This window comes from Coregonus lavaretus, assembly GCF_964263955.1.
Source record: "Coregonus lavaretus genome assembly, chromosome: 27".
NCBI lineage: Eukaryota > Metazoa > Chordata > Actinopteri > Salmoniformes > Salmonidae > Coregonus > Coregonus lavaretus.
The window spans coordinates 17163809-17187360 of record NC_140014.1 but is presented as its reverse complement, the minus strand read 5'-3'; the positions used below and the strand labels follow the sequence as shown (position 1 = coordinate 17187360).

General features: G+C 45.4%; 1 protein-coding gene across 3 annotated transcripts in view; it reads right to left on the bottom strand.

The window, feature by feature from the left end:
• LOC311102825 (ral GTPase-activating protein subunit alpha-2-like) overlaps positions 1-23552 on the bottom strand; it is a 135119-nt gene that overhangs the window by 76995 nt on the left and 34572 nt on the right. For 2 of the 3 annotated variants that reach the window (XM_084144253.1, XM_084144255.1), the window contains exons 4-23: positions 23033-23090; positions 21785-21828; positions 21478-21658; positions 20816-20931; positions 20456-20612; positions 19463-19668; positions 18833-19075; positions 18254-18433; positions 17741-17875; positions 17480-17628; positions 11905-12016; positions 11397-11634; positions 10176-10340; positions 5182-5304; positions 4620-4705; positions 4222-4486; positions 3178-3339; positions 2510-2703; positions 2281-2379; positions 1987-2142 (exon numbers count right to left, since the gene is read on the bottom strand). In XM_084144253.1, the coding sequence (XP_084000379.1) occupies positions 1987-2142; positions 2281-2379; positions 2510-2703; positions 3178-3339; positions 4222-4486; positions 4620-4705; positions 5182-5304; positions 10176-10340; positions 11397-11634; positions 11905-12016; positions 17480-17628; positions 17741-17875; positions 18254-18433; positions 18833-19075; positions 19463-19668; positions 20456-20612; positions 20816-20931; positions 21478-21658; positions 21785-21828; positions 23033-23090 (3069 nt within the window). The remainder of the gene's footprint in view (positions 1-1986; positions 2143-2280; positions 2380-2509; positions 2704-3177; positions 3340-4221; positions 4487-4619; positions 4706-5181; positions 5305-10175; positions 10341-11396; positions 11635-11904; positions 12017-17479; positions 17629-17740; positions 17876-18253; positions 18434-18832; positions 19076-19462; positions 19669-20455; positions 20613-20815; positions 20932-21477; positions 21659-21784; positions 21829-23032; positions 23091-23552) is intronic. The other variant, XM_084144254.1, reaches the window with a different exon arrangement.

Below are 23552 nucleotides of genomic sequence, written 5' to 3'. Positions count from 1 at the left end.
GTGCACACTTATAAAATAGATTACTACCATTGGCCCAAGGCCATGCCAACTGTCTCGTGTCTCGATGTACACTCCTTCATACCCCCTCCCTTTCAGTGAAACACGCTGCCACGTTATATTTGCAAACATGTGCAGTGCTTAAAAATCATACAATATGAGTTTTTAAAAAGTACTAGACAGCCTATTAGAAACACAAAGAAATGGGGAGAAATAAATACGGAGCATGCGAGTGGGACAGAGTAGACTAAAGAGAGAAGAACATTAGATTTGGAAGGGATACTGTAGGGAGGGTGGATAGAGGGGATAGAGCAGGGGTGCCAAACGTACAACATATACAGGAAGTGTCCAATCTGGCTCGCGGGTGGTTTGAGTATTTTTGTAAGTACTCAATATACTTTAAAATGACTAAAACCAAATCAAAACTGTGTAGAATTGATAATGGAGCCACATTTATACCCTGTCTTGACTGTGTCCAGCTGGCTAATAATTATAAACAGTCAGGGACGACAGGGAGTATTGAAAACTCCAAAAGCGATGGATAGAGGACTATCTTCAGCAAATTTTGACAACAAGGAAATAACCTAAATTAGTGTAACACCCCTGGGATAGAGGGAGGGGGAGTGGGATGGAGTAAGAGGCACTTTCTTATGTAAAGCAGGCGTGCGGCTGGGCTGTCCCTCCATTGTGTGGCGTGAGGACTCTTTCTCCGGCCAATTTGAGCACGCTCCAGCGCCCAGCCAGCTCAGCACTGGCGGCCCGGCCCCATATTATATTTAGGCACAACAAAAGCTGGAGAATACCACGCTGTCCCTCTGCGCCGGCCCCTTCATTTCCCCACAGCGCATTCTCCGGGACCCCCCTCTCCTCCCCAGTCCCCCCCCCCCCGTCCTCTTTAGCCCCAGCCAACGTGTCACTCTAACGGAGCACGACAGACATCAATCCTTAATTAATCACGTATACACGGCAGGGGCTCAAACATTATTTAACGACATGGAAAACATTCTAATAAGCTTGTCGCTCTGCCAAAGCGCAATATAAACCTGTGGGCAGAGCATACACACACACAAAACAAACTAATTTATTCACAGTTTTCCCCCCTTTCCTCATCAATCTCTTTCTCTCTCTCCCTCTCTGTCTTTGTTTTGGGGGGGGGGGACTGGAGCTCCGTCAAATGTGCTGAGCAGCCAGCCAGCCAGCTAGGCAGGGTGTGGCTAGCTAGAGGAGAACCATGCTGAATTGAGAGGAGACAACATGCCAAAACAGTGTACCATCACCACCGGTTGGCTGTCCTCCCGAGGAGACAGAGAGACAGGTCTGGAGAGATCCAGCTGAGAGCTGAGTAGAGGCCTAGAGAACACTTAATTACACCGATGTGAACCCAGGTGAACCTTACCTACGCGCAATATAATACTTCACCAGCTTCATCAACTATCTTCACATTTACCTCAGTCAGTCCAGATTAAGTTAGAAGGGTAAAGGTTAAGCATAAGCAATGTCATCATCAGCAGGACATATGTCAACACATGACAAGACATGACAATAAGCATGTGCTATGTACCCGCAACCATGCATCTCATTATTTATTTACTCCTCTATCGAGAGGACAATGCAACAAAGCTAAGATTCCTTTGATTATAGCCCCATCTAGTGGTTATGAGTGTAAGTACAGCCACAATTCAACAGATCCAAACTGTAGTTTATTGGCAGGTGGCTACAAGAGCAGTCCCATTCTCTTGTGTTTGACAGTGGCTCCCTCTTCTGGCCTTAGTTACTGGAATCTACATCAAGTCGTTTCCACAGATACAGGGTACATAGAATAGCACATGAAAACAGGAGAATGACAGCACAGTTTAGGTGCCTCCGAGTTTTAGAGGCAATGTTTCGACCACTGTGGATCTTCGTCAGGCTTCCTCTTGGCATTACCTGTCTCACATGAACCACTCCTACTAAATCTTTAAAACCTGCTTAGAATAACACAAAAATTACCTGGTCCTCGCTGGTGAAGCCCTTGTGCATGACTTGGTAGAGATGGACCAGGAAGTCACTGTTGGGCAGCACGTCCTGGTTCCTGGTCATCATCTCACAGATGAGTTTATAAGCCTGCAGCTTACCCGCCTTGAACTCTGCTGGCAGCATGGTGGCCTGGGGGAAAAGTAAGAGGAGGACAGAGGGAGAGAAAGGGAGTGAAGGAGAGAGGTAGAAGGGAGAGAGACCGGGTCACACAGTTATAGTCACACGCATGGCTTTGATGTGGGTAGAGTCAGTGGACCTCTGAATCACCTTGAAGAGCCAGGAGGCCAGCATTCTGAGAGGAGGGATGAAGACAGGTCGGGGAGGAGACGACTGGTTATCCACACTGATGCCCAGGTTATCCCGGATCTGCAATTAGTGCATTACTGCATTATCCAGACTGAAAATCTACAGAACAAAATATTGACTGAGACAAACTTACTGTACATGACATGTCATCAGAGCTTATAAGAGTGTTTGGAGGCTGGGCAGTGCTTACCTTAGCAAGTTTGTGCCACAAGTCGTAGAGGTAACTGAACACCTTGGCGTGGATCCTGGGGCAGCGGATGCTGTTGACGTCCCCCAGGATACCCAGAATCCTCCTCCAGAGCACAAACGCGGAGTCAGCGTGCCAGCCTGTCAGGCTCCCGCCTGCGATGATGCTGACATCATCAGTCAGACACTCACTGCTGTCTGCAAGACCAGATAAAGCAGAGAGAGAGAGAGAGAGAGACAGACAGAGACAGCGAGAGAGAGAGAGAGAGAGAGAGACAGAGACAGAGACAGAGACAGAGAGACAGAGAGACAGAGAGACAGAGAGACAGAGAGAGAGAGAGAGAGAGAGAGAGAGAGAGAGAGAGAGAGAGAGACAGAGAGAGAGAGAGACAGAGAGAGAGAGAGAGAGAGACAGAGACAGAGAGAGAGAGAACACTGATTTACTACTGTATAAAACTCTATAGTATAACACTAGAACTCTAGGCCTGTCCACACCCCGGACACTGAGGTGATTCAACACAGATTAATTTTGCCCAGTCACCAGAGTCACACACAGCTGAACACATATGTGATGGGTGGGATGGGGGTGTGGGTGGGTTGGGTATAAGATTAACACAGAGGGTGGTGGGCAAGGCAGGCTAAAAAGGGGGTGTTTAGGGGCAGTAGCAGTACCCAGGTCCTGAGGCATGTGTAACACAGACTGATGCATGCTGTCCTCCAGGAGATGGGGGCAGTCCCGGCACTCAGTGTGCACGAGCAAAGCTGGCGAGGCGGGGGGGTGCTGCTGGTGGTGGGACAGGGGTGCGGAGTGGGGAGAGAGGACACACTCAGGACCTAAAACAAGACAAGGGGACAACCAGAAGACAGTGGAGCTTGACAGAGCACAGGGACAAGATGACAGAGGACAGTGAATTCACAATGAATAAATGTAAGAGTACAGACAGCACAGACGAGGTGGGGATGGTGTCAGGTCAGGGGTTACACTAAGGGTCAGGGGTTACGCTAAGGGTCAGGGGTTACAGCTGAGGTATTCTTTCATTTGACAAGAATTGACAGCTATTAGCCATAGCTGTTTTTCCCAAATATTCACCTACGCTACAGGGGAGCATTGGCCCGCTGAACCACAATAATATTTTGAGATACTATCCATAGACGTACCTAACATTTCTAAATAGCAAGGAGACTCTCACCTAACGTTGCCCAGTAAACATGTAACAGTGGTAACCATTCCATCTTTATGTTCCCTCCCTCAATAGCCATGAGGCGTTAACCTAATACCAAACACAGCTAAATAAACAAAAGGGCCCAGCTGCCCGCTGAATAAAGACCCCTGAGCAGGTGGTAAAACCGGAACACGTCCAAGGCTAGATAGAGGTGGGAGCGTTCTCTTTACAGAGCTTCAGAGGCCAAGGTGAGGGACAGCAGGCAGAGGAAGAAGATACTGTAGAGCAGTACTGGCTATGAAGGCTATGCTAATCCTCTGAAAGGTCAGGCTGCTCTGAGATAAATCCCATCACGACCCACGGACAAACACACTTCAGGTGAACCTGACAAATCCCACAGAATACACATTTAGTGAACCTGAAGGCCATATGCTACAATATTTACCCCATTTAAACCAATCCCCTCCAAGCCTCGTTCACCAGCATCAATCCCCCCAGAAACCTTACGCAGACCCCCCCCCCTCAAACCAACCAGTCCAGTCCAGTCCAGTACCTGCAAGGGCCTCATTGCGGCTGAGCAGAAGGTTCCTCTGGCTCCCGGTGTCTGCTGTGACGTCTATCTGGGCTGACTGGGTGTCTGCCTCCTCCTCAAAAGCCTGCCAGGCCAGCAGGCTGCCGTCAGCGTCGTTCAAGTAGCCGTTGGACGTCTCGCTGCTCACACTCACACTTTTCTCCTGGAGCTTGGGCCTTGCGTAGGTGTTGTGTCCCTCTACAGAGTAGTCCAGCTCAGCAGGACTGCTGCTACGCCTGATCAGAATCTGGGAGCACAGAGGGAGAAGTCATCAGTGGGTGTTTCAGAGATGCCTCTTTCAGACTGCAACAGATGCCCTGCTGAAATAACCAAACAAAGTAAGGAGGTCGTAGATTTTGCATCGGGTGTGTGATTCTCACCACTGGTGGGTCGCTGTCTGTCCTCGCTTCCGATGCCCTGCCATCGGAGCCACAGGAGTTGTTGGGGGAGTACTCTCTCTTGTGGCCTGGAGGTCACAGTGACTGTTAATCACACTGGATGCACACACACAGCAGAAAGCAGACAGCCAGTCTGCTCATAAATACTGTTCTAGTCTCATCCCTACACCTCTAGATGCATGATCAGAATTAGGAGTTGTAGACCAGTGGTTCCCAACCTTTTTCAATTACTGTACCACCAACTGACTTTTGCTCTGCCCGGAGTACCCCAGAAATACCCCCTCATGTGCATTTTACCAGTAGGCCCATGGTCTCATGAGTCTTCTCAAATATCCAACGTGGATAGGCCAAGTACTCCCAGATAACTAGTACCCCTGGTTGGGAACCACTGCTGTAGCCTGCAGGCTTTAAAGCACATCAATCACTGTATGGATGGACACATTGTTAGCAGCAGTATAGATACCTCCACTAGAGGGCAGCAAAAATGGCCTGTTAGAACATGCCCTCATACTGTGTGTTCGCTCACTCATTGGTGTATCCCTACCTGGGAAGGTGTCAGCCAGTTGCTGTGTGATGTCAGAGGTGCTGCTGCTGCGTGGTAGAGGGCTGTCTCCAGTCTCCAGCTCCCCATCTCCCCCACACTCTGACAGCTGGCCCTCCTCCACGTCTGAGCACCACCACCAGGGAGGAGAAGACAGAGAGTTAGAGCAATGCATCAGGCAAGACTCATCTCATATACAGCACACTACACATGATCATGCTCTACCACACAGCATTCTGGCAACTTAAAGGTGCTACACATAGGATTTTCTTGAATTTTTGCATTGCAATTTCAGAAAATGTCTATAATATATCTGCCGCTAATAGTGGCATGATAGTGTTTCACAGTATTTCTTACCCGCCAGTGTTGTGATTGGCTGTGATATTCGGCTATTGATTTCTCCCGACAGGGCGGCATCTGTGTTATCTAGTGGCTATGTTATCTAGTGGAGATCGCTCTGTCATTTCCTGGTTGCTAAAATTCTACACTGTTCACTCAATTTCAGTTACTGTGAGAAAACAAGCCCTGAATAGTGTAGGGAATCATTGCACCATCGAAATCGCTGTGAAATATTGTTTTTACAGCCGTTACTTTCGGTTTTGGTCCACCAGCTTCAAAATGCAGAAATAATTATATTTTTTGTTATTTAAAATATATTTCACAGCCGTTTAGATGGTACAATGATTCCCTACACTATTCAGTGCTTGTTTCTCACAGTAACAAAAATTGAGCGAACAGTAGAATTTTAGCAACCAGGAAATTAGCTATTTCCGCTACACTAGATACAAAAGTATGTGGACACCCCTTCAAATTAGTGGATTCGGCTATTTTAGCCACACCCGTTGCTGACATGTGTATAATAACGAGCACACAGCCTGAAATCTCTATAGACAAACATTGGCAGTAGAATGGCCTTACTGAAGAGCTCCGTGACATTCAACGTGGCACCGTCATAGGATGCCACCTTTCCAACAAGTCAGCTTGTCAAATATCTGCCCTGCTAGAGCTATCCCGGTCAACTGTAAGTGCTGTTATTGTGAAGTGGAAATGTCTAGGAGCAACAACGGCTCAGGTGCGAAGTGGTAGGCCACACAAGCTCACGGAACGGGACAGCCGAGTGCTGAAGCGCGTAAAAATCGTCTGACCTCCAACTCACTACCGAGTACCAAACTGTCTATGGAAGCAACGTCAGCACAAGAACTGTTCGTCGGGAGCTTCATGAAATGGGTTCCATGGCAGAGCAGCCGCACACAAGTCTAAGATCACCATGCGCAATGCCAAGCGTCGGCTGGAGTGGTGTAAACCTTGCCGCCATTGGACTCTGGAGCAGTGGAAATGCATTCTCTGGAGTGATGAATCACGCTTCACCATCTGTCAGGGTGGCGGATGCCAGGAGAACGTTACATGCCCCAATGCATAGTGCAAACTGTGAAGTTTGGTGGAGGAGGAATAACGGTCTGTGGCTGTTGTTCATGGTTCGGGCTGGGCCCCTTAGTTCCAGTGAAGGGAAATCTTAACGCTACAGCATACAATGACATTCTAAACGATTCTGTGCTCCCAACTTTTTGGCAACAGTTTGGGGAAGGCCCTTTCCTGTTTCAGCATGACAATGCCCCCATGCACAAAGCAAGGTTCATACAGAAATGGTTTGTCGAGATCGGTGTGGAAGAACTTGACTGGCCTGCACAGAGCCCTGACCTCAACCCCTTCGAACACCTTTGGGATGAATTGGGACTCTGACTGCGAGCCAGGCCTAATCGCCCAACATCATTGCTGACCTCATTAATGCTTGTTGGTGAATAGAAGCAAGTCCCTGCAGCAATGTTCCAATATCTAGTGGAAAGCCTTCCCAGAAGAATGGAGGCTGCTATAGCAGCAAAAGGGAGACCAACTCCATATTAATGTCCATGATTTTGTAATGAGATGTTCAGCAGGTGTCCACATACTTTTGGTCACAGCCACAAAGTCAGAACAGCCTTCCCAGATTGACAACAGATGACGCTCTGGCGGGAGAAATCAATAGGTAAATATCTTAGCCAATCACAACACTGGTGGGTAAGTAATGCTGAGAAACACTATCATTCCACTATTAGTGCCAGATATATTATGGGCATTTTCTGAAATTACAAAGCAAAAATTCTAGAAAGTCCTATGTGTAGCACCTTTAAAATGACAAAATGGTTACATTGTTTTAGCCACATACTGAGATGGGATAGGAACATACAGTTATAAACATTAGAACATACATTAGAACTGATTAGTATAGAATTTTCTTCAGACAATCGTCCTTTTTTACTTTCAATCCACTTCAAACCAAAACGACAGTAAGTAGCTGTGAGAAACAACAAGGGTTTCCACTTCAGTGAGTGTTAATAAAACAGTGAGAGACTGACAGGAGAATTGGAGACGGGAGAGAGAGTAGTGACAGACAGACAGACGGAAGAGACAGACAGGGTGAAAGAGGGAGGACACCACACAGACAGCTCTCAGAACACTTTACCTGAAAGCCTGTGAGAGCAAGAGTTACCGGAAGGGGAGGAGATACCAGGCAAGAAAGAGCTCACAGTGTGAAGCAGCATAGGAACGCTTTTAGTAGCGGGCAAAGCCTCGTAAAGATGGACACAGTTGGTGATAGACTGGCTTCGCTTAGCTTCCATCACAGAGAGAGAGAGCGATGACAGGACGGAAAAGAAGAGGAAGAGAGAAGTCAATAAGAGCATTTAGTGCAGAATATCAGAAGGACACCACTGGCAAATCCATTTAACCCTTTGCATGAAATTGTAAAAAATAGTGAAGAAAAATACTACTAAAGAAGACAAAATCCACTAAGGGTTGAATCCTAATTTGAGATCTGCGGTTGTAACTTGAATTGTCATTCATCTCAATTTGCTTGAACGTTTCTTTTGTGCGCCCCCAACTTCAGCCATAAGGCATTAAGAGTGAAACAACAGGCATAGTGAAGTTACTGAGACAGGAAATTAAGAACTAATATAACTAATTGACTTCAGTGTACAGAGAATATAAATAGAATATATTAAAGCCTAAACCCCAGGCTGGTTCTCATGTTAATTTGACACTTGAGGGCTCTTCATCTAAACAAAGAGACTGCTCTACCAGATTTGTTGTTACATATTATTAAAAAATAAAAAAAACATTTAAAAAAACAACATCAAAAACAAATCCGTCTACATTTGAGAGACGTAATTTATGCAATGAGTTGCCTTTATTTGAAGATCAGATTAATTAGTTCTCTATGCACATGACAGAAGAGGACAAATACAACTGGCTTTGAGTGCATCACAGTAAAGTCAACTTATTTCCATCCACACACAACTTTGTAATGTTATCTCCTAAAATACACTACCAAAAAGAAAAGCAAAGGCAACTGGATAGGGCTGGGACACTAGAGCTTTAGTGACAATGAATGTGTATCACACATATTACATTATAGTACATTATTTCCATAATAAGAATAGGTACTGGTTTTAAATTAGTAGATGTAGGATACTAATTTGATCACCCTGTTACAGGAGAACCTTCCTGCAATTCAGGACATTTTAAATGTGTAGTGCAATTGAGGTTTAAAAAGGTTTCTGAAGTTTGTAATTTCCACTTTGAAATTTCAGACTTGATTTTTCCTTACGAAAAATTGATCAACCCCTACAAAAATGTCAATTTATTATAATCCACATAATAATTCACATTTAATGTTGCTGCAGGATAATTTTCCTGCTGTAGCAAACTACCTCAAATTAAGATCCTACATCTGTAGTTCGTCAATAGTGCAATAAGGGCAATATAGTTCCCAGTCATTTCAACACCCTGTCGTAGGAAATGCTCATCAGAAAAAACATTGGCAAGTACGTATTGGCATAAATGAGATTACACACATTTTCAGTTTAAAGATGAGGCATTGGGGTAGTGTGTATGGACAGCACTTCAGGCCTAATCTAAAGGAGAGAGGAGCATTGCAAGAGAAGGAGGATTCTATTCTCTGCCTACACCAACCTTTAATTACTCTCTTTCATTTGGAGATAGCATCGTCTCCGCTACAGACCGCTACTGTTACCCGTTTTATGCATATTAATGAGCATTAATTACACTCTTAATGAAACTATCAAAAACGTCCACGGATTGATGTGTGGGCCCTCTCTCAAGGAGAAGGGGGGTGGAGGAGGAGGAGGGATATCGGGATGTTTGAAGATCAATGTGGGAGAAATCTAATTAGACGAGAGAAAAGGGAGAATTTGAGGCGGTGGTGTTTCATGTTAAGTCTCTGTCTGCATGCAGATATACGCGCGCACTCACACACACACACACACACACACACACACACACACACACACACACAGGAAGCTTTTATGAGTCCTCCTTCAGGCCCAACTACATCTGCTCGAGGCTCAACAAGCTCTTCAGCGAGCAGAGATGCTATCAGTCATTACGGAGAGAGAGAGAGAGAGAGAGAGAGAGAGAGAGAGAGAGAGAGAGGAGGAGGGTGAGGAAACAAGCGAGGCGGGTCACTCTTTTATCCTCCTTCGTTAGGGATTAGCTAGTTTAGAGAAAGCACAACATCTCCGCTCTAGATAACCTGAGAGCTAAACTGATCATTAGACAGAGACATCTCCATCAGATAAGTGGATGTTGTTCACTGTATCTGAACAATGAAGAAACAACGTCAGTCTCCGACATGTCACCAGGGGAGTTTGTATGTGCCGGAGAACTGACACAGAAACATGTTGACATTGGCCAATGACATCTGACAGGAACAATGGAGACCATCTGCTGTTTCTTTGTGCTTAGTGTTGAGCCTTTCACCAGCACCTGGGCTAACATACACATGCCCTGCTTTTATATACACTCACTGTGGAGTCTATGGAGAGTCTTGTCTACACTGTAGTGTCATAGAGGGACTCGGAGATTAAACAGATCTGTATTTGGGCCAACATTTGGCCCTAGCCAAATTTGACTTAATTACAGTAGCTTGTGTGTGTGTTCACCTGTGGCTTTCTGTCGGACGTTGTTGCGGGCCTTCTCCACTCCGGGGGCCCCTGAGGTGGTAGCGCTGCGGAACCTCATGGGCTCCTGCTGGTCTCCCTGGTTCCTCCAGCTCAGAGAGAAGGACCTGGCCACCGCTGCTGCCTTCTGGGAGTCCTGGATCACCCCTGAGACACAGACAAGAGAGACAGAGACCCGCAAATAGTATAAATACAGAATCTAAAGGAGAAACGGAATCTTCTACCATTGTTGCTCTATTCTCTGAGGCTTCCACAGTCATCCCCCTCTATCACTGCATCAATCCCTCCATCCAGGGCTCTCACTTTAAAAAATGTGTTGTTAGCTCTGGTACCACATAAAATGTAGGAGCACCAGACAATCAATTGAGATACAGCCTTTATTGGGCCTTTATGAATTCTAGCTACTTTTGAAGCACATGTTGTGCCCTAGAAACTAATAAGCCTGTAAAGACATTTGTTTATTATAAAAGCTAAAATGTTGATACAAATACCTGTCATTGAAATTACAAAGTAATTTGTGGAATATTAGGTTTCTACATTGTGTAGAAAGCACCGTTTCCTAAGCTATCCCTTTTCGTTCTTTCTGTGTCGCCAAATGTTTGGATATACTGGTAAAGTTACCAGGTTGTTAGCTAGCTAGATAATGAGGTAAAATGACTGAACAATATGTTTTAGAGTAGTTTTAGAACTTCCCACGACATGGTTTATGAATGTACAAAATACGGCCCGCCAATGGAGATGCATTCAGCTGCGGCGCCAACACGCAATAGAAGGGGGAAAAACCTAGCGCCTGTAATATGGGTCACAACTTTTGAATGGTTTGGGTTAGAGACAAGTGGCTCTCTCTGTAGTAATGGTGCAACCACCACGGTCACAAATCAGTGTTTTTTCTCTACGGAACTCCTAAACAGCGATACAGCTAAGCCTAATCACTACAATCATTATTATACGGCTGATTTTCTTTCTAGGCACACTGGTGCTCCCAAATTAAAACATTTAGGCGCAATATGCAACCAAAAGGGTTGCACTTTAGAGCCCTGCCTCCATCCCTCTCGCTCCCCCTGCCTCCATCCCTCTCGCTCCCCCTGCCTCCATCCCTCTCGCTCCCCCTGCCTCCATCCCTCTCACTCCCCCTCGCTCCCCCTGCCTCCATCCCTCTCGCTCCCCCTGCCTCCATCCCTCTCGCTCCCCCTGCCTCCTCACCCCGTCCCCTCTGTTTCTTCTCCTTCTGTTCGCTGAGTTTGTCCAGGGGCAGGTTGCTCATGTCCAGGCCGTAGACAGAGCGGGCCAGGACTGCGGTCAGAGAATCCATGATGCTGGCCCACTCTGTTACCAGCTCCTCCCAGCCTGTCAGAGACGACAGCACAGACAGAAGCTCGTCCCACAGCTCCCGGGAGATGAACACACACAGGTTGGCCCGTACCCACGCCACAATGATCGTCTGGGGGAGGATGTACAGGGGCACAGAGGCACAAAGACAGGAGGACAAAACAGAACATCTCATTAATCACCATAGGCAGGCAGCTGGTTCTCATTGGCTTGTGATCAAAACACTAACAAGCCATTATAGCTGTAACAGTAACGTTTCCACATTATATTAACATCATGGGCAACAACCATTTCCAGTAGCTTAGTAGGACTTCCTCTAACAGAGGTATCAGAACAACTGTGTAACAGTAAGAGAGGATACATGATCCCCAGGCTGACTGACCCTGAAGAGGATGGCAGCTAGGCTCTCAGCAAAGATGTCTTTTCTTTGGTTCTCCTGAGGCCTCTTCATCACCGCCTCAGTGATCCTCAGCAGCACCTGTAGCATCTGCTCCCTACACACACCCCAGAGGATATAATTAGTCCATCATTGTGTATCAGTAGATAACTATACAACACAGCAGAACTGTCCAGGTCTGTCTGATATTACAGTCCTTCAGGTAAAAGCAACTGCTTGGTTTAGATTTTTTTCTTCCTATTTAAACCAGTGGGTGTACACAATACACAGTATATAGGTTGTTATCAATAAAGTGTCACAATAAGGTGCAGAGCGTTGGATTGGCCTTCTAGGGGGCAACTAGACCATTGACAACTGCGTGCCATTATCAAGGGATTGTTAAAGAAAAGTGAATTATTTGGTTTTAATATCATCACCTCTTGAAGAGCATAGTCAGAACTACAAAATGTCCGATTAGTCTATGCAAAACAATTGCGCACATTTAGCTCTATCATCAGAGTTATACAGCAAGAAACTGCATGCTTTTCATGATCAGTAAACCTCAATTGGTCATGTAATTTCAGATATGTGAGAGTAGCCTCACGACATCTCTAAATATTGGCCACCATTAATTGGATATCTGAGTGACATAAATTAAAAGTGAACTATACCTGACAAGTATGAGTGGTTTAGGTTAATTTCCCATCCTTTGTGGGATCTGCCTGTCAAGCTGCAGAAGGGCGCATTTTGCCGATGTAACGTTACTTTTGGCTGATAATGTTTACTTTGCAAGCTACGGGTAGAACCTTTGTACAGTTGACTAAACATTGTGGTAATTATACAACGGGTGGGTCTAATCCTGAATGCTGATTGGTTAAAACTGCATTCCAGCTGGTGTCTATTTCACAAGTTACCACCCGCTACATCTATGACGTTGAAATGCCTATTTACTCTGTTCCTTCTAACTGCGCAATCCACTGTCTCATCAACCCTGTCAGGAAATGTATAAACTTTATCTCCACTATAAAAAGCATCTAGAGATTATCTCCCATTTATTTTGGACTAGCATTTGGTTTTCAACAGCAGATATTTGATAAACCTTGCCGTCTGTCTCTCCGACCTTTCCAACATTGAATTGCGATCTCCACCGTCCCATATAAAGTGAATGTGTCCGAACAAGACAGACAGCAAATTGAGCTGGTTGTCTTAGCAACATCCAAACTTATTTTCAGTTGACTGGCTAAATTGATACTTTGTTGCGAAAACTAAAATAGATGAGTGGAACATTTATTTTGATATTTTCGGCGGCATGACTATGAATGAGTGGGAAAAGGAGATGGCAATAATACCCAGGCATGCAGATTTGGGGGATACTGCTTTGAATGACCTAGAGAAAAGCCGCAACGAAAAAACCACAGTTAAGAATACAAACTGGGCTGTGCGGTGCTTCGACGGCTGGCTAGCAGAGAATAAAAAAGTTGTTGACTTCTAAGATGTCACTAAGGAATAGTTTAACATCCTTCTCCGACAGTTTTATGGAAATGTACGAAATGGGAAGGGGGACCAGTACAGTATAAGTAGCCATCTGGCACTCCGGAGTGGGCTCAACCGGTTTCTAAATGACGCACCCATCGGTCGCAGCTGGTCCCTTATGAAGGATACTGAATTTACCACCTTGAATCATGTATTTCTGGGCAACAAACAACTAAGTGGCAAGGAAAATATATCACAAACAGCCACCCTCCCATCACCGATAAGGACATGGCCCAGCTCCAAAACTCCCAGGCTCTGAATCCCGGTACACCAAGGGGTCTGGTCCAGAAAGTGCGGTTCGACCTCCAGATACATCTGGGTCGAAGAGGAAAAGAGGGGAACAGACAACTAAAGCCCAACTCATTCCTCGTAAAAACAGACGAGAACGGTCTAAAGTATGTTGTTCATAGCCTGTTTGTGTTATTTCTAAGTTGCACTCGTAATTAGGCTACTGGAAAACAATATTATAACAACGCATTCTCTCTCTCAGATACGCCACTCTCACATAGAACGAGGCCACAAGGAATCATCTGGACCCAAGGGAGAGGGGCAGGGAGTCCAAGAGGGGATTCATGTTCGCGCAGCCAGGGAACCCACTATGCCCGATGGCACCACTGGAGAAATATCTATCGAAATGCCCGGAGAACGCCCTTGCATTTTATCTCCACCCAAGGAGAGGTGAGTGTATCGGGGACTCGATCTGATAGACGTCAGAGCCGATGGGCGTGAACTATCTGGCAGCGCTTCTACCTAAGATCTGCAGGGCAGCGGGAACAACTACAGTTGAAGTCGAAAGTTTACATACACTTAGGTTGGCGTCATTAAAACTCGTTTTTCAACCACTCCACAAATGTCTTGTTAACAAACTATATTTTTGGCAAGTCGGTTAGGACATCTACTTTGTGCATGACACAAGTAATTTTTCCAACAATTGTTTACACACAGATTATTTCACTTATAATTCACTGTATCACAATTCCAGTGGGTCAGAAGTTTACATACACTAGGTTGACTGTCCCTTTAAACAGCTTGGAAAATTCCAGAAAATGATGTCATGGCTTTAGAAGCTTCTGATAGGCTAATTGACATCATTTGAGTCAATTGGAGGTGTACCTGTGGATGTATTTCAAGGCCTACCTTCAAACTCAGTGCCTCTTTACTTGACATCATGGGAAAATCAAAAGAAATCAGCCAAGTCCTCAGAAAAAAATGTGTAGACCTCCACAAGTCCCGTGTAGCTCAGTTGGTAGAGCATGGCGCTTGCAACGCCAGGGTTGTGGGTTCGATTCCCACGGGGGGCCAGTATGAAAAAATGTATGCACTCACTAACTGTAAGTCGCTCTGGATAAGAGTGTCTGCTAAATGAGTAAAATGTAAATGTAAGTCTGGTTCATCCTTGGGAGCAATTTCCAAACGCCTGAAGGTACCACGTTCATCTGTACAAACAATAGTACGCAAGTATAAACACCATGGGACCATGCAGCTGTCATACCGCATAGGAAGGAGACGCGTTCTGTCTCCTAGAGATGAACGTACTTTGGTGCGAAAAGTGCAAATCAATCCCAGAACAACAGCAAAGGACCTTGTGAAGATGCTGGAGGAAACAGGTACAAAAGTATCTATATCCACAGTAAAACGAGTCCTGTATCGACATAACCTGAAAGGCCGCTCAGCAAGGAAGAAACCACTACTCCAAAACCGCCATAAAAAAGACAGACTACGGATTGCAACTGCACATAGGGACAAAGATCGTACTTTTTGGAGAAATGTCCTCTGATGAAAGGTCTGATGAAAAAAAAATAGAATTGTTTGGCCATAATGACCATTGTTATGTTTGGAGGAAAAAGGGGCTGGCTTGCAAGCCGAAGAACACCATCCCTACCGTGAAGCACAGGGGTGGCAGCATCATGCTGTGGGAGTGCTTTGCTGCAGGAGGGACTGGTGCACGTCACAAAATAGATGGCATCATGAGCAAGGACAATTATGTGGATATATTGAAGCAACATCTCAAGACATCAGTCAGGAAGTTAAAGCTTGGTCGCAAATGGGTCTTCCAAATGGACAATGACCCCAAGCATACTTCCAAAGTTGTGGCAAAATGGCTTAAGGACAACAAAGTCAAGGTATTGGAGTGGCCATCACAAAGCCCTGACCTCAAACATATAGAACATTTGTGGGCAGAACTGAAAAAGCGTGTGCGAGCAAGTAGGCCTACAAACCTGACTCCGTTACACCAGCTCTGTCAGAAGGAATGGGCTAAAATTCACCCAACTTATTGTGGGAAGCTTGTGGAAGGCTACCCGAAACGTTTGACCCAAGTTAAACAATTTAAAGGCAACGTTACCAAATACTAATTGAGTGTATGTAAACTTCTGACCCACTGGGAATGTGATGAAAGAAATAAAAGCTGAAATAAATTATTCTCTCTACTATTATTCTGACATTTCACATTCTTAAAATAAAGTGGTGATCCTAACTGACCTAAGACAGGGAATTTTTACTAGGATTAAATGTCAGGAATTGTGAAAAACTGAGTTTAAATGTATTTTGGCTAAGGTGTATGTAAACTTCAGACTTCAACTGTACATACACAAATCACAGCATCAGGACCACGACAGTCCAGAAACTGGCCAATGCTGGTTTAGAAGCGAGGGAGATTATGTATGTCAGTGAGTGGGCATCGGTGCGAAGGTTCGCTCCATAGCTACTGGCGTCCCTCACTGACAGACAGAAAACGCTGGAGCAACATCCTGGCCGAAAACAAAGAGAACACTGCAGCACCAATCAACACCCAAAAGGCTGAAGCTAGGCAGCAGAAGTGGTAGCACAGACTCCGACAGATATTTCAACCAATGCACCATCCAGGAGAATGTACAGACAAATGTAACATACAATAAGTAGCTATAGCTATGTCTGCTGTGGTGGATAAAATCAGCTCAAATGAATGTCATGGATTGCCTTTCTTTTGTCTGAACAGTGTCCTGACAGAGAGCACATTTTCTCTGCCAGGCAAAGTCGCGCATCATAAGCTGATTGTTATGGATGTATCCAAATAAATGTCACTAGAAAACAGCTTAAACAAATGCAAATGCAGCTTCTTTGCTGGCTGTTATTCTGGCTGAACTTTTTGACGTAACTGTAAATTAGCAGTAGTTGGCTAGCTAGCAAGCAAGGGATAAGAACGTTGCCAGCCAGTATGGCAATGGAACATTTAGAATGAACAACTGGGTCGCATACATAGATACAGAACAAAAATAACAAACAACTGGGTCGCGTCTCTAGGAACCCTAGATTTGAGTCGGGACATATCTTGTGGAAGGATGAAATAGTACGAATAAATTAATCAAAATAATGTTTTTAATGAAAATATGATTTTAAAAATCACCGGCTTCTCGGGCATTATCACTTAAGTAGACCTAATGTACTTTTTTCTCCAACCAACATAGGCCTACCTAGCAAAGTTAGCTAACATTATCCCTTTTTCAACATTGTTTTTAAATAGTGTTTAGTCATGATTGCTGCTGACAAACATGATAGGCTACATTGATTGATGGACCACGTAAAATTGGCTAGCTAGCTAATAACAGATCACGTCAATCAAGCTAACTTTCAGGGGATAAACTAGATTACTATATCTAAATATTGTTTGATTGGCTAGCCAGCTATAGCGGTGATGACAGTAGTCCGACTGACAACTTTACCAGGATGATGTCAAGCTCTTTCTGATGAAGCAAGCTAAATGACACTTTGTTTGCTTTAGCTAGCGCGCTACAAATATCTAAAAATACATGATCAATTTATGTTTACTGATTGCTGTATAACTGATGATAGAGCTAAATGTGGAATAATCAGAAATGTGTAGTTCTGACTATGCTATTCAAGAGATGATGATATTAAAACCAAATATGGTTTTAGAGGAGCTGGGGTCTCCTTGCCCTCCAGCAGCCAAATCGAACACTATTGTGACGTTTTATTGATAACGACCTCTAGATACGGCACTGTTTAGTTCATATCAGTATGTAAGTGTATGAGATGCGGACTGACGTACCATGTCTGTGTGTTCATGGCGTGCTCCATGATCATGTGGCGGTAGATGCTGAGAACCCCCTTGCACACCTCCACCTGGTTGTCCAGTAGTTTGGGCACATCCTGGCATGGCTCCAGCAGAAACACGTTGGCCGAGTTGGTCAGGAACACCTGGGGATAGAGTAAGGAAATAAACTATGGTCAGGGGTTACGGAATACAGTCACATCTGGACACACACAAAAAAACGTTTCAAAAGACAAAACACGCTCGCAAGCAACATACCTGCAGGGTGGGCTGGATGCCAGCCTTGATGTCTCTGTTCTGTTCCTCAGTGAGACAGCCCCGGCTGATGGCACTGCTGAAGGAGTATGTTCTGCCCCAACTGGAAGAGCGCTTGTGACCATGACTCTCCAACACCTGCAGGAGGACACGACTGTCCAGTCAGCATGGCGAGTATGAAATTGAGTGTTCGGAGTTCATTTTAGTTGTGTGTAATAATAATAATAATAATAATAATACTTATATTTGTGTTTTATACACATGCGTGAAATGGAAATGTGTTTTTTGCATATCCCAACCCCCCCCTGAAACACCTTCGGAGAATGGGGTCACAGCCAGGGTCTGCCATTATCAATTAGGGTTAAGTGCCTTGCACAAGGGTACAATGACAGATGTTTCACCTTGTTGGCTCGTGGATTTGAACTAGCGACCTTTCGGTTAATGGCCCAACGCTCTAACCACTAGGCTACCTGCCGCCCTATGTGAGTGTGTGGGTGTGTGTATCATTGACATTACTTGTGTGTGTGTGCTATCGGTCTCAGTGATGAGCAGCTGCTCTGGGTTCTCCTCAACCTCGGCCTGTCTGCTCTTCTCCGGCTCCGTCATGAAGCCTGGCTTCTCCTGCAGGATCCACTTCCTGTACACCTTGATCACCTTCCGGGTCGCTGACGCCTCACAGGAGGGCAACAGGAAGGCCTGGAGATACAAACAGAGATTATGCAATAGAAAATAGGATAATGGCCATTGAATAATGAATACATGTATTTTCAGGATCATAATAAGGTGTTTGCTAAATGGCACAAAGCAGATGTGGTGGCTAAGGACATTTGACTTGAATGTTACAAGTGTTAATTGAATTTGCTCCAACTCTTAAGACGATGGCTTTGATGTAGTGATAGTGTCTTTCCACTAGATGGCAGCACACCACAACACATAACAACATGGTTTAGTATTCAGCATCATGTTCAAAAGCTAGTGGCGTACCAGAGGAAATCAGCTTCACAACTAAAACTGCTCTTGTAGAGGAAAAGCGTAGTTTATACTCTCATTGAGTCACTTGGAAACACTTTGTTATCATCTCTCTGCGGGCTGTACCTGGTGGAAGACCTCGTTGACGAAGTTGATGTTGTCCCGTGTGGAGAGCAGGACGCCGTGCACCATGTCATAGACGCTGCGGTGCTCCTCATCGATGCTGCACAGGCTGGAGTCGCTGGGACGCCGGTCAGACAGCGTGCTACTGTTAGAGTGGCTCTTCTCTGGCTCCGTGGGGCCGTTGGGCTCACCCTCACCACCACGGTCTTTATCCTTCTCCTGACTGCTACCGCCTGCAGTGACAGTCTGAACACACACACAGCACAGGCAGTGGGTTGGACAGGGTACCAGTGAGAGGGTTTAGGGCTAGGTTCCAGTATAAATTATAAAGACTAAGACAAACACAGAAGTAACTGTTGGTTGACTAAAATGATTCCAAATTGACATTAAAATAACCTCTCATTGGAATTGACCATTAAGTCCTTCCTGCATTAAAGGGATACTTCGGGATTTTGCTAATGAGGCACTTTATCTACTTCCCTCGAGTCAGATGAACTTGTGGATCCCATTTTTATGTCTCTGTGTCCAGTATGAAGGCCGTTAGAGGTCGTTTCGCGAGCCAATGCTAACTAGCGTTAGCGCAATGACTGGAAGTCTATGGGTATCTACTAGCATGTTTGACAGCGGACCTACCTGGATGAGTTTGGGGATGACCTCGTTAGTCCCGTTCTTGGCGCTTGGGGTGGCGGTGCTGACGTACTTCTTCTCCAGGAAGAAGGTGACCAGCCAGGTGATGAAGGCCACACGGGGAGCAAGGTACTGGTCCCTCGTACAGAACGTGCTCTCGTTGTTACGGGTCACCGGGACATACAGAGGCTTTGGTCTATGGTGGGGGAGGTCTGGGGGAGGTAGGGAAAGGGAGGGGTCAGAGACACAGAGAGAGAAAGGAGGGTGATATATGGAAGGTGAGAGTGAAAGACACATAGTGGGAGTTAGAGAAAGATAAGGAAATTACACAAGATCTAAATATGCTGCTTTCAGTCAACATCAATTTTTTAGCTGTTACTGGCCATAATATGAGAATATTGAATTCAGCCCACAAAGTAATTGACCTGAACAACCCTGATAATTACAGTGAACCACAGCCTCATGGACCAGGTTAATGTTTCAAAGGATTTTAATTTCTATAATTCATGAAACCTCATTTAAACATGGGTTGAATACCTTTGAATTAACTGGCAATTAGCTAAAACTAGACATTCACTCTCAGAGAGAGAGTAGATCATTACAACAGGGGAAATTGAGAAAAGCATCAGGTTCATGACAAGACATCTAAATTGCCTGGCCTCAGGAATCTGTGTGCATCGACTGTAGTAATTAGCTTTTGGGTCACATTTTTTGATTTGGCAAAGGCCTGTTGCTGCAATTACAAATTAGAACTTCTGACTTGCCTGGTTCAATAGAGGAACATTATATTACACTTCCCAAAAAATGTTTCAATTCTCCAAAGCTGCTTCTAAGGAGAGTAGCTAATACCCAATTTGCTACCAGGAGTGTGTTAGAGAGAGAGTGAAGCTGCACATTCAGTCTCTCAACTGGAATAAGCTCTTGAGTTTTTGCAAATTGACCCACGGTGACATGACGGTATAAAAGACTGCTCATAGCAAAGGGAATACACGGACTCACCCACACCCACACCCCTACCTAAAAGCGGCTTGTAAAGGTTGGTGAGCTTGGTGAAGGAGGGGAAGAGGTGGGGAAGATAGTACTTCTTGAACAGACTGAAGAGAAACCTGAAGCCGGTGTCCTGGTTGTCTTTGTTTGTCCACTCTAAACTGGACGCCTTTCAGACACAAAGAGACACACAGAGTTACAACACAGCCAGACAATAGGCCCCATACAAGCTTTGTACTGGATCCATTACTTTGTTTTTACAGGAAAGAATGGCCTCATTTGATTGGATCATGCATTTTGAAAGTATTCGACCAAGGCCACAGTGTGATCCAGTGTTGTCTAGGTAGGACTGTGTTGTAGCAGGAGCCTCACCTGGACAACCATGAACTTGAGCAGGGTTTGGAGGATGTAGCAGGTCTGGTCATCTGCCAGCTTCTCCCCTGGCACAGCCGGCACCAGCGGGGTAATCTCCTCAGGCACCACCTTGGCTGTTGAGCGTATAGAGAGAGAAACAGAGAAACACTGATGAACACTATGAGCACCGTATTATTAATAACAGAACAGATCTCTAATACTCTCTGAGGAGTGAAGACGACCCATCTCACTCCAGCAGCCTGTTTTATGAAATAATCAGTGTAATTCCCCAGGACCCAGACAATCACAGTCAACTGCCCCAGGTCAAATTGCACAACTTCCAGATGGCACAGAAACAGGTCTTAACAAGCTGGGACACGTTCAACTGTAGGGACAGGGGACCAGACGACGGAGCAGGGAGAGCCTTGGGGGGGGCGGTGAGCGTGTGTGTTTGGTTTTACTATCCTTGTGGGGACCAGAAGTCCAGGATAGTAAAACAAGGAAAATTCAGGACAACTGGTGACATTTCGCCGGTCCCCTCAAGGAAAAAGGCTATTTTAGGCTTAGGGGTTAGGTTTAGGGTTAGGATTTTGAATGGGAATCAATTGTTTGGTCCCCACAAGGATAGTAAAACAAACGTGTGTGTGTGTGTGTGTGTGTGAGATGTTGAGGGGTTTCACCATCGGGCGGGTTGGAGAAAGGGTTGTAGATGATGGTATCCAGGGTGCAGGGTCCTCTGGTGGAGGGCACAGCAGGGAAGCCTGGCACCAGGCAGGCGAAGATGAGGAACTGCTCCTCTGCACAGTTATTCTGCAGGGCCTGCAGCCACAGCAGGAACAGACGGATGCCCTCACATCTGATCTACATGCAGGAGGAGAGCGGACAGGTTACTGTACACGGAACAGGATCAGACTGCTCCGTTTCCTTCACAGTAATGTGGGAGAAAGATGTGCAAGTTTGTGTGAGAAAACACACAAAAAGTCTTACCTTGAATGAGTTTCCAGTGTGCAAAAGCTTTTTCAGAATAGAACCTGCAACGGAAAGCGAGAGAGCATGAACAACAGAGGACAACCCTGACACCAACAGAACAGATATGCCTTCCACCTGATGTGTGCTAGAGATACTAGACACCACTCTCTGCACATAGTTACACTTAACATAGAGAGACATTCATGTCTGGCTGTTCCATCAGTACATATTGACCTTGGGGGTGGTGATAAACCAGTCAGGGAGGGAAGGCTGCTCATTCTCCTGATGAAAATGAACATCAATTGCCTGGTGTGCAGTTATGAAGCCAATCAGGTCCGAAGTAATCAAATGAGACATTGCTCTGATTGCTAAATGCCTGCTTCTCCACTCATCAGGTTAAATCAATGACGGTCCCGGTGTTGAAAAAATGAAGGAAGAATAAATTGCTTCCAATCCCAACTCCTAGGCTCCAAAAGATTGGAAATTAGACAAGGAGAAACGGAGGGAGACCGAGATACATTTTCCACCAGGTGACGGTCTGTGTAAATGCTTGTTTCACTAGTGGAGGAATCACTAAAAGGACACCACTGGGGCCTGTCTTACTGCATCTGACTAGGAGTTCCACAGCTTATGGCGTTCCTTGCCAGTGTTGCTAATGAGTTTTGTCCTTTACCTACGTTGGGCATTAGGGTCAATAATAGGTAACAGTTGTCTAGGTGAGGTGACTCCTTAAGGATGAGGCTAGGGAAGGAGGGACAGGTTTTAGCTGGTGATTTGTGGACCAGGGAGCAGGGTGCGTGTTTGGGGACTGCCAAAGGAGGATGAGCCTCCATATTTGGAGCAATAAGCCCCAGGGGTGATCGGCGGCGACGATCTCTGCCTCGTCGCTTTAGAGAAACGTCTGACAAACAGAAGATTATAATTGAGGTTATCGCTGCTTGCGAGGGTCCTCCTGCTAGCAAGGCTGAAACCGAGCGACGCATAATGAAATTACCAATTTGCATTTCAAATGAAGCTCTCATTTGCATTTTTCATTTACCTCTCCTTCCGCGACTAATTATTTTCTTCTCATACGAACCGCTAAAGCGTGGTTGTGTTGATAATCTTTGCTTCCGTGGGTTATTTTGGTGGTTGTAGTAACACAGAAGGGAACAGGCCTTTGACTACTGTACCCATGCAGAAGAATGCAAATATTGCCACTGTAGGCCTATTCAAGGAGGGTAGAGTAAGAACCAACTTAGAAACAGCTGATTCATTGGTACATACCTATACTGTGGAACTGCCATCGACTGTAGATTCTTTCTGGTAGAAGCTGCAGAATTTTCTGGAGAAGATGGGAAAGAACGTGTAAAGCATTTGCACAAATGGCTGAGGTGAGGTGTCTTTCTCCAAACAGACAAATCAGGCAACATCAGTAAAAACCTGAAGACACAGGAAGAGAAACCTGATCACAGATGGAGAGAGGACATAAAACATTTACTCGATAGGCTTTAAAACAACTCAATATGGACTGGTGACACTTTTGCACGCCACACACTAGACTGGGCCTTGTCAGCCATACATCCTAAACAGAGCCCACTTTTTAAAAAAGCATAGCAGCCTCGTCAGTCAACCAGTAGTCACTGCTCTCTATTCCTCCTCCGTGTGCGTCTCCGGCCAGTTATAGGGGTGGCCCCGGTGACACAGGACAACGCTGGAAATGTCATCACCTCGCCAACCATGGGATTTACAACTCAATTAGAGCGTGTGACCTTTCAGCAGGCTATAATTACTCCTCCACTGAGGG